We start from the raw sequence: 12062 nt of genomic DNA, 5'->3' as shown, positions 1-12062 counted from the left end.
CTGCCTGCTGGCCACACAGCCTGCCCCAAATTCATTGCCTCCCGTGACAGTAAGGCTAGTAACACCTTGCTTGCCAAGAAGCAAGAAGCTGGTGCAGATGATTTTACGAGGTTTTTTTCCCAGCTCCTAACTGTGACTTGTCTTTGACTCAACCAAACCTTTCTTAATCCTATCCAAACAACACAGTTTGGCATAAACCCAGGACTTCACTTGAAGGTGCTGTGGCAAAGGTATATGATAAGACTGGCAGTAAGCCTCTGATTTTAGTGAATTAAATAGATTGCCCTTGCCGAGTATTACTATCTATGTTGCTATCAGCTTATGAAGAACCTCCAATGTTGTGTTTCTTACCTTTTGATTTCCTGTCGTGGTAGGACCTCCCTCGATAATGAGGCGTATCCAGGTAGAGATTCTCAAGGTCTTCTTGCCATGATTCTGGATTGAAGTGCTTGAGCAGATCTTCCACAGTGTCGAATCCTGCGACTGTTTTGTCCAGAGCGTCCGCCGTGAGCGTGGGGTCCGTCACTGATGGAGAGTGATGGGGTACTCCCTAGGAGTGACACACAGCTCAGTGTACTCAGAAAAAGTCCAGTGCTACGAAACACAATAGTCAAGCAACTATACGGAAGGAGCATCGGCAGACTTCAGACCCTAAGACATTATATGCATGAATATCATGCCAAAGTCTTCTGCCATGGTCTTGCCATAGTCTTAAATAAGAGCAATTGATTGGCAAAAGTGTGAATGACTGTCACCTCCCAATCACAACTGGGCAGATCATAACACTTTTAGTTCATCGGAAATAGAATCATCAAAGAAGGTATTGACTAAATGGCAATATCAAAATGACACCATTCCACTTCTTGGTTCAAGGTCGCAAATCATCCACATTGGCATCAACAAATAATGATTACAATTTAACTTCCTGAACTCCTTCTGTGGCTCCTTTTGCAGATTCCATTCTATTCTCCCGTGTCTAGCCTCCGTGTCTCCCCGGCACAGGTTACCTGGCATTACACATGTTTTGTGAGCAGGGTTTGAATCTGCTCTGGAGACAGTGTGATAACGGTGGCACTTTAACCAATTTATTTACTCTCAACAAGGATAATTAGTCTTGACCAAGACTGGAAGACTCTCACAGGAAGCAAACACATGTATGTTTACAGTGCTGCTGCTTGCGAGCGATCCCAGCTGTCATTAAAATATTCTCAGAAATACTCTTTCAATGGGGAATATGACATCACAGAGAGTCTGTAAGAGATCATGCATTTTGCCATGGATTATGCCCCCACAGAAGTTTCCAAGCACTTACTCCACTAACCCTTGTATAATCTAGAGGCAAATGGGCCATGATTCAAACATCTCTGTAAAAATTCATGACCCATTAACAAAGAAATAAAGAGCACAGAGTCTCAAATGGTTTCAAAATGTCTTTAAAGAAACCTGCAGACAAATAAGACCCCTCAAGGGCAAACATTTCCAATCACTTCAGGAAAAGGGAAATTAACAAACTCCACGTTACTGAAATGTGACTGCAGTATCCTACCAAGAAATAGCCTGTTACAGGGTTTCAGACGGCAAAGCTCACATTTTATATTCTCACTTTCAGGTCATGTTGTCTCTTTTTAACCAGTCAAGGTCCAAAGGTCTGTAAACAATGATGAAGGACCACCTGCTTCCCCAAAGTGCACGTGTACGTGTATGTGTGGGTACGTGTGTGCATGTATGCGTTATGTGCAAGCACGTGTGTGCATGTGTGTGTGTATGTGCAGGCACGTGTGTGCATGTGTGTGTGGCTGATACCCTCCTGGCATCAGGTGCTAGAGTCGGATAGTCTGCTTCCGTGTCAAAATTTCAAACTCCCATCCAACTCTGTATTATCTGGATAATCTACAGCCTGCCTGGCTCATGTTTACCAGGTGATTTATTTTTAGCCTTGTATCATGGTAATGTGGGTCTAAAATCCAAAAATGCAAAAAGCTGGCCAAGTTAGGTTCAAGGCAGCACATCAAAACTTGGAAATTAAAATGCTTCTCTCTTTTCTGAAGCCGAAGCAGGAACACGAGAGAAGCCATATTCATGCACGTGGAACCCTCTACCAGTGGCTCTGGGGGGCTCCTGGCTAACAGTTCCTGGGGTTGTGCCTAACAGGGCTTGTGTGTCCCTAGACATTGCTTCAGGAGAAAGCCCTGGGTGGGGGTGGGGTGGCTCTAAGTCCCTGGGGGGGAGGGGGAAACAAACCACAGGTAACATGTGCAACTGTCCTCATGTGACAGACACCCGCAATGGTTAAGAAATGAGGTAAAGGATGACTAGACAACCTAATAAGCCCACTAGAACAATTTGAATTTTATTTCTGGGGTAATTGTTTAAAATTATTATTTTTTAATTTTTTTTATGTTTCTTATTTATTTTTGAGAGACAGAGAGAAACAGCGTGAGCAGGGGAGGGTCAGAGAGAGAGAGAGATACAGAATCTGAAGCAGGCTTCAGGCTCTGAGCTAGCTGTCAGCAAAGAGCCCGACATGAGGCTCGAATCCACAAACCATGAGATCACGACCTGAGCCGAAGCCGGATGCTCAACCGACTGAGCCACCCAGGTGCCCCTTAAAAATTATTTTTAAGAGACAGAGAACTCACTGGGTATGCCCCTCTCCACAGCACTGCAGATCTGATTTTATTAGAACCGAATGACTTTAAAATGTTAACAATTGGTAAAAAAAAAAAAAAGAGAGAGAGAGAAAGAATGCTCTGAAAATAATAAGCCATTCATCAAAAACAAACGCTGGTTTATACAGAGTTCATGGCAGGTCCAAGGGTCCTTACTCCTATTCCAGAGGTTCCTGAAAACCAGAACACCGAGGGAAACAACTCTGTGCCCCTGCTATTCCCTGAGGACTGAGCAGAGCCCGGAACTGAGCCCAGAAATGTGACCAGTGGATGTGGACCCAGCAGTGAGCGTCAGGAGACTCCCAGAGGACGGCACCGTCCTGCTCTCCAGAGGACCCAGATTATCCTGAATGCACTAAGAGGCCCTTAAGCATGTCACTTCCGCACTTGGGGCAGGAGTGTCTAGACCACTCTGAGCGGTCATGTGTACGAAGCTGGATAAGCCAGAGGACTCCACGGAACAGCCAGCTGGGGTCTGGTGGCAACAGCAGCTGCCGGCACCCACTCGGAACCACCAGAGCCAGGCTGCCACCAGCCAAGCCTCGTACAGAGCCTGCTCCCAGGACTCAGGTGTCACCTGCCTCGTTGTCATTTTCTCCTGCCCAGCAATGACTGCCTGCACTTAGCTAGGTTCAGAGCAGGCATCTGGGACCATCAGAAACAAATAAAACACTCTTAATATCACCGACCTCTTGAATGGGCCGTGTTGTTCTACATCAGCGGACACCCCAGATGAATTAGATAGTCCCAGAATCCACAGCTAAGGAAATCCTGCCATCTGAAGGAAGGTTCTTAAAAATGCCCCAGAGAGCAAAGGAGAGCCTATCACTTGAAAAAAACTCAACTCTGACTCAGCCACCCGAACCCAGTTTAGAGTCATGGGCTTTTCCATGCTTCTGACCTGCTAATGAACACCTGAATTTATTATCTTGTGTTTATTGCTACATATGTGCTACTCACAGGGCTGCTGAAAACAAGGCCTGTTCTTTTGGAGAAATGACTCAATTTGGAGATCAAAATGGGGGCGTGAAACCCTATACAGTTTCAGGGTGGGTTATGTGTTATTTCCAAGTCAAATAGGACACATGCCTGGTTTGCACTTGTTATCTTGTAAACACTGTGATTTTTCACATCTGAAAAAATCCTTGAAACACAAAGGGTAAGAGCTTCTCCTGGAATATTCGAAAACACTCTTGCAACACTCCCCCCTTGAGCTTGGGCCATGGACCAGGGTGATGTGTCTGCTGTGTCTGGATGCTCCCCTAGTTGGAATATTCTGCTCTGAAACGGACAGATACCAGAGTCACTGCCCATGCCCTGTCCCTACAGATGGTACTGGCCCCACCAGCCCACCGTGACCTACATGAAATGGAAGAACACATCACGACTGCAATACGGCTTCCGGGGAACTACGGACCCTTCACGCAGCTGGAGCTGTTCTGGGATTGAACTTAGCAGTTCCAGTAGCATTTTTTTTTTTGTTTCTTCTTCCCTGGCAACAGAAAACGAAATTACTTACCGAGATAGAGCTAGTGACTGACTCCCAGTTGGTCTCTGAGGCTGCTGCGGGTTGGAAATCTTCCTAGAAGGCAAGAAACATCCATGTGAGTCCATCGAACCTCTAATTCATTACCTGCACAGTGTCAGTATCTCAGCCATCTGACTCTTCCTCCAACTAAGTGACAACAGAAATAAGGCCACATTCTTGCTGGACAGGTCACCATTGTCTTAGGCACCTTTCCTCAGGAACCCTTCTCGTTCGAGACACGGACATTTATGGACATCATGGATATATTCACACTCACTTATAAGGGCTGGTGAAATGGAAAATGTGTAGACAGGAGTTCAGATTTTAATTCAGCCACCTGCAAGCTGTGTGACCTCAGGCAGTCTACGTAACCTCTCCAATCCTTCTCTTGCTCATCTGTAAAAGGCTGGTGTAGGATGCTTCCATTACAGGGTAGTTTGGGGAGCTGCATGCACTAATTATGTAATTATAACTCACACTTAGTAAGTTGCCTAATAAAGTGATAAGAGTCATTATTGATATTGATGTTTATTTGGTTTGAACTGGGTTCTGCATCATGTTCAATCCTGCCGACTGAGCTGTGATCTTTTCAAAGATAAATTAACTGACAACAGGCCAGCCATTCCTGACTCTATCAAGAAATGTCGGGCAGAACGGCAGGGAAGGAAATGGCCGTGGAGTGACAAAGCGCTACCTACCCGAGGAAAGAACGTAACGGGCAGACTTGGGAAAGTTCTCCCAGAGAAACCTTAAAGGACTTGTACTAGCAATGGATCTCAGAGAAAGAAACTTGTCTTAAAAGGCAAATGTGTCTCTGATTGGTATGGGACTGTCTTGCTAATTACTCTAGCAGCAGTAACTTTAAAAAACAGAATGGGAAGGAAACCTAATTCTACCATTTTTACACGTCACAAATGATTTCCTGACGCTGCTAAAATAAATCAAGTTGGCTGATGTCTTCCAGCCAGATCAGGAAGTAGGATGTATCTGAAGATGATGCTGAGAACAATTCTGATACTCAAATCTGGTGGCTTATTTACCCAAGTACACTTACTGAATGAGACCTAAGTATCAGGTCTAAGTTTCATTAACATTTTGAGGAGCTGCAAGTGCATTTGTTAATTGCTCATGATGAGACTGGTTTATATATAAATGCCTGTGTTAAAAGAATTTAGTTGTTTACCAAGAGAGAACTAAATCACATGTGGGGTTCAAGGAATGAACACCTATTAAACACTGGCTAGACATCATTATTCAGGTCTCGACTTCAGGAAAGATAAGAAAGAAAGAGAAAAATTGGTCTCTGCACTCTGCAAGACAGGATTCTCATAAAAAGGTGGTGGAGCACCCACAGCAAAAGGATGCTGCAAACAAATGAAGGTTGGTATTTATGGGAGTCTTCTGAGCAGGTGAGCAGGTGAAATTGGGCAAGAGAGCCAACAGCCTCTCCATGTCTTCAAGGGGCTATTGGTGGGCGGACATAACCAGGTAGGATAAGGACACGAGCAACCCTCACATCATGGAATTTTCATTTTTATTCATTCATTCAATATTTGCTAGAACGCAATATATTCTAAACATAGGGTGGAATCACGGAACTAGGAAACGATACCTTCCCACCAGGGTTTCAAAATGTAAACACATAAATGAACAGGTAAATAACACGTGATAAACTCATGGGGGGGCTGTGATCCTAGTTTAGTTGGGATACCACGGAAGCGAGTAGAAAATTTACCTGAGAGGAAGTGGGCTTGGAAAAATTTGACCCAAGAAGCTGACTCTTGAGATGAGTCTTATGGACTCGGGGAAGTAGGTAAGAGAGTGTAGGGTTACTTGTGATAAAGGTGAGGCAGAAGACTCAAGAAGAGACAGATGGGAGGAATGTATACAGGGACAGCTGTTACTGGGGAAAGTTAAGGAGTCCTGTGGGGCACAAAGTGTTGGCAGTGCCCATGCACTATCCAGGCAGAGATGCTCAGGAGGCCTTCTGTCGTATGAGAGTGGACCACGTGCGGGAGACCGGGACTTGGGATACAGATTTGAGAATCACCAACACAAAAGTCAGAAGAGGGATGGCCTAGAAATGGTGTGCTCTGTAGCACGTGGCCAACTTCTTGCAAAGCTAGGACCCCTAGAGCGCATGTCCAGGTACAAGCTGTGTGGTGATCTCTCACATCACTGTGGTTGGCTTGGATGAATGAGTGTCCAAAGAGAAATTAAAAAAAAAAAGCAGGGGGTGCTTGGGTGGCTCAGTTGGTTAAGCATCTGGCTTTGGCTCAGGTCATGATCTCATGGGCTCCGTTCGACAGCTAGCTCAGAGCCTGCTTCAGATTCTGTGTGTGTGTGTGTCTCTCTCTCTCTCTGACCCTCCCCTGCTCGTGCTGTCTCTCTCTGTCTCTCAAAAATGAATTTAAAAAAACATTTAAAAAAATAAAAAAAAAAGAAAAACTGGAAAGACATAAAGCTGAATATTGATGGAAGGTTCTATGGGGATATCCTTTGAGGTATTCTTTATTACTTAGATTTTTTATCTACACTTGCTAAATTCTGTGACTTCAATTTGCTTCATTTTCTTGCATAGATACATGGTAAAACATCTTATGTTAAGAATGTTTAAATATAAAGTATCTTTTTGCACATGCACCTAGACAAATGCTGCACAAAAAACTTTTCCCTTCTTCACTGTCTGGGCTACTGGATTCCAGTTAAAGACTTTAATATGCAAAAATGACAGAGAATTTCATTAACTTCCAGATAAAAAGTAAATTTATCTTCTCTTAGCAACATGAATATTAGACACTTAAACCAACTTTCTTTTAGGTTATTTCAAAATTTGCCATTAATTATAAATGACATATTTTAAGTGAGCTTATAAAAAGGAAAAATACCTCTCCTAGGAATAAAATGTAGAACCTCTGAATTTTCGAACTGAAAGGACAGTCTTGGCGTGGGAAGGAACAGAGCCGTTTGCTTTCTAAATCTGTCCTTAACACGATCATTTCTCATGTCCTCCACCATCACCTCCAATGGCCGGGCTTCTCAGTCCCCAGCTTTCTCCAGGTTACAACAAATCCAGAGTCCAGAGTCCGTACTCCACAGGACAGTTGTGGTGGCCTGGTCTTTTCCCACCTTACCGAAAAATAACGGACACATAGCACTGTGTACATTGAAGGAGTGCAACAAGATCACCTGATGCGTGCACATATTGCGAGATCGTTACCACAAGGTTGGTTGACACGTCGAGGGCCTCACATAATTGAAATTGTGTGTGGGGTATGTGGTGAGGCTATGTGAGAACTACTCCCTCTTGGCGACTTTCAAGTATATGACAGAGCACTGTCAGGCTGTGCATTAGACCCTCAGACCCTATTCACCTTATAACTGGAAGTTGGTCACTTTGGCCAACGACTCACTTCCCTACTTTCTGGCCCCTGGAAACCACCATATGACTCTGTTTCTGTGAGTTTGGCTTTTTTTTAATCTTAAAAACTTTTTTCATGTAATCTCTACGCCCAACACGGAGCTTAAATTCATGACCCCAAGATCAAGAGTTGCACACTCCTCCAATTGTGACAGACCATCTCTATTGTCTCAAATGCAGGCTTTCTTCCTTCCTCGTGGTTGAATACATGCATCTCACATCTTCTTTACCCATTCCTCTCAGTGGGCACTGGGTTGCTCTCACGTCTTGGCTGCTGTGACTAGTGCTGCAGTGCGCGTGGAGGGTGGGGGTGTCTCTTCAATGCTGTGATTTTGTTTTTTCCCAGTTATATAACTGCAAGTGGGATTACTGGGTCATATGATAGGCTTTTGATTTTTTCAGGAAACTCCATGCCGTTCTCCAGAGTGGTTGCACCATTTTGCATCCCCACCACCAGTGTAAGAGGGTTCCCCCTTCTTTGCATCCTCGCCAACACCTGTCATCTCTTGTCTTTTTGATACTCGTCATTCTAACAGGTGCGAGGTGATACCTAATTGTGCTCATGATTTGCATTTCCTTGCTGGTTAGTAATGTTGATTGTCTTTTTACATAAAGAGCATTTACTTCTATGTCTGCTTTGGAAAATATGTCTGTTCAGGTCCTCTGCCCATTGTTAAATCAGGTTCTTATTTTTGCTACCGAGTTACATGACTTCCTTATATATTTTGGAGGTTAACATCTTTTCAGATATATGGTTTGCAAATATTTTCTCCCATTGCACAGGTTGCCTTTTCAGTCTGCTGTTTCTTCTGCCACGTAGAAGCCTTATAGTTTGACGTAGTCTCACTGCTTTATTGCCTTTGCTTTTGATATCATAACCAAATAAAATCATTGCAAAGACCAATGTCTAGGAGCCTTTTCCCTTATGTTTTCTTGTAGAAGTTTTACAGTTTCAGATCTTACATTTAAGTTGACTCAAATTTTGAGTTCGTGCTTGTGAGTGGTGTTAAGATATGGGTCTAATTTCATTCTTTTACACTTGAGTATCTAGTTTTTCCACCACCATTTCTTGAACACAGTATCTTTCCCCATCAAGTATTTTTGGCTACTCTGTCAAAATTTAGTTAACTGTAGATGCATGGGTTTATTTCTTGGCTATTTTACCCTATTGGTATCTTTTAAACATGAGATCAAATCACTTCTCTCTTCTGCTTACATCACTGCGACAGCTTTCCATGGCGCTCAGGATCTGGTCTTACGTATGAGCTGGCCCTTGCTTGTTTCATCCGCAGTGTCTCTCTCTGATTTGATGTTCCGCATTTCCCACACACTCCAGTCCTCCCATCATGGCCTATTACTGTCTTTCAAAGAACACTGTAACACTGTAGGATGTCTCCCCTCAGGTCGACATCCACGGCTGGTCTCTACATCTGGGATGCACTTTCCCCAAGTGTTCCAATGACTGGCTCCTCTTGATTTCTATGCTCAGATAGCACATCTGTAGAGAATGCTCCTTGAACATTCGATTTAAAATGCCCCCACTCTTGGCCACTCAAGCCATGTAATTTGCTTAATTTCTTTAAAGCATTTGAGATGATCTGACATGGTTTTATATTTGGCTTATTGTTCATTATCTCTTGCCCTGACTAGAGTGCACGCTGTAGAATGGCAGGGAGCTGAGCTCTTCTGTATTCTATGTCAAATTCTTCATGGAGTTTTGGGTGTGCACTCCAACTTCACTGGTTCTCTGGGTACACTCAAGAGATAGCGTTCGTCCGCTTCCCCCACTGCCCAGGACTGGCAAACAGCAGTGTCGGCCAGAGCTCATCCTGGCCAGCTGTGCCTGGGCCACAGTGTTTGCTGCGCATTTTTAGTGTCATCCTGAGCAGACAGCTTGCTCTCTCAAGCTCCAGGCTACCGCAAGACAAACTCCTTTATGGCGTGTGCTCTTAGCACAGCGGCGCCCTTAACATTACTTAAATGCCAAAACAGAACCAACAGGGGATCACCATTTAAAATGTATCCAAAAAGTCCAGCTTACAACAACACACTTCTGTCCTTTGTTACAAGAAATTCAAATAAATGCTTTAGAAGCCACACCCCATCCTTCCGAGGAGAGAGACTATTTGGGGGCTCTAAGAGGCAGGTACCAATTCCCTGCTTCATTTCCTCACTTTCCGCTCCTACATTGGAGTCTGTTTCATCCTGACAGAAAGGAGCTGCTATCTTGGTTGCTTGGGTCCCTCGGTCCCTGCACGGACAGCACTTTGGTGCCGTGGGTGACTCACTACAATGGGAACTAGCGGTCCAAGCCCTCCCTTGCCCCAAGGGCAATGGCAGTTCCGAGAGCCAGAGGGACTGCCCAGCACCTCTGACTGGAGTCAGGACCAGAGTCCAAGAAGCTGTTGTTCTCCGAGCCCCGTGCTTTCCAACCCGTCCAGTAATGGCATGTGTCACCCCATAATTATGGCATCCTTGTTGGCACCGCCTTCATCTACTAAGAATTCATTTACATCATTAAAAAGAACTTGTTCTCAGTTTATGTCCTCACATTATATTACCTCGTGGCCACATTCTGGCATTGGAGTAATTTTGAAAATATAGATGTGATTCTAAGATCTGTGCTATTTAAATGGCTTAGTTTTGAAAGTTTGATTTGTGTGAGAAAATTATATACTAGGAAGTTTAAAAACTTAAAGTATAAGAAAATATAGACAGGTATTTGTATAATTGAAGTGTGGAAGAGCTATAATCCGTAGCAAGAACGGTAAAGTCAGTAAGCATAAAAGTGGATATACCTCATACATACTAAACGTTGCATAAATCCAAAAATACCAACAACAAAATTGAAAGCATAAAGATAAATGGGCAAATATACTTGTAAAAGACTTAACAGATAAACAGTTAATATCCTTACATGAAATTGTTACATCCTCAAAATGAAATGAATTCTTATACATCAAAGGGTTTTAAGAGTTTGCTTCATAGCATCCAAATCTTGCTAGAAAAACGTACAGATAGTTGATTGAAGCAAGACTGCAAATAGATTCACAACAATATTGACACTGATGCTTGCTTTTATTTTCTTTCTTTTGTCTCTTTGTATGTCTTTTCCTAATACATATCTAGTTTTAATAAGAAAATGATAAATTTCTGAAAAAACAATGAAAAAAAGAAAAATGGATTGAAGCCTGTGGGAGCACTTACCCCCAAAGCCTTATATTACTAGATTGAATAGTGTCACCCATGTAGTCTCTGGTGGAAAATAAAAACATTTTTGGTAGAGATAATTCTCATCAATTACTACCGAGAACTGTTCAAAGATGGGACAATAAAGAATTGTTCTAGAATCACCACATTTGACTTGACCTAAAACATGGCTAATGCAACACAAACTTTTGATGTCTTGAAAGTGGCATGAAAGCATGCAGTGAGCCATCAGCTCAGGGTCAGCCGGGCATCAGTCCAGCTCCGTGTGAGGACAGCTGACTCACAGGCCGAAAACCAGTCTAGCGGGGGATACGATAACACCGCAGGTAATGGATATTCTCATCAATAATCTTCACTATTGAAGACTGACACATGATTGGGAATTTCATTTTCAGACAGGATACGGCTGGATAACCCTTCCTCGCCATCAGTCACCCCAGGACCGTCCCAGAGGGAGGAAGTATATTCCACGTGGACAGGGGGATAATCCCCTCCTTCACCCACCAAGGCAAGCTTATCCGTGTGCAGTCATGGAACGCCGGGGATGGGTGCCCATGGGAGTCCCTCTCCTGGACCTTGAGAGTGGACCTGGGAACAACTGTCCTTGGAGTCATGGGAGACAGCTGTCACCAGGCCAATAGTCTAAACATGGAGGATGATTAGTTGTACCATCTGTTCCTGGGTCTCACAGGGGAGGGCTGTTCCTTCTTACCCTGAGTGACCATGCAGTGAGTAGATAAAAAAGGTTCATTGCTCAGGAGGATGTATTCTTCCATCTCTTAAGACCAAACATATGCACTTAGGTGGAGATGTTAAGAGGCTCTCAACCAAAACAATGTTTAACTTATCAAACATGACTTATTTTGGGAAAGTTTTGAAAGATGTTTGTCCGGGCATTTTCCTTTATTCTGATAATCTTTCTTTTGTGTGATCTTTATGTTCCTTCCTCAGAGACAGATAATAAAGAACCCCCTCTACTAACTCTATTTGTGCTTCTTGATTAAGCTCGTGCATAGAGATCTTTCTTCTGAGATGCGAAAGAAACAGAGGCATTTGTCCGGATTCATGAAACAATAACAAACAAATACACTATCAACATTTCTTCCTTAAGGGATGTTTCATTTGCTTATGACACTCCAATCATGACCCACTGAGGAAAATTCAAATAAAGCTAAGCTTGGAGGCCTGTGCCCTGAGATGCCTCTAGGGGAGAGATCCTTTAGAACAAAGACTT

At 43.5% G+C, this 12062-nt stretch overlaps 1 protein-coding gene across 2 annotated transcripts in view; it reads right to left on the bottom strand.

Annotated features, from left to right (window-relative positions):
- PDGFD (platelet derived growth factor D) overlaps positions 1-12062 on the bottom strand; it is a 212223-nt gene that overhangs the window by 22082 nt on the left and 178079 nt on the right. For both annotated transcript variants that reach the window (XM_029956960.1, XM_029956961.1), the window contains exons 4-5: positions 4189-4251; positions 352-550 (exon numbers count right to left, since the gene is read on the bottom strand). In XM_029956960.1, coding sequence (XP_029812820.1) covers positions 352-550; positions 4189-4251 — 262 coding nt within the window. The remainder of the gene's footprint in view (positions 1-351; positions 551-4188; positions 4252-12062) is intronic.

This window comes from Suricata suricatta, chromosome 11 (assembly GCF_006229205.1).
Source record: "Suricata suricatta isolate VVHF042 chromosome 11, meerkat_22Aug2017_6uvM2_HiC, whole genome shotgun sequence".
Taxonomy (NCBI): Eukaryota; Metazoa; Chordata; class Mammalia; order Carnivora; family Herpestidae; genus Suricata; species Suricata suricatta.
The sequence above is the reverse complement of the archived record's forward strand: the minus strand, read 5'-3'. Positions and strand labels throughout refer to the sequence as shown.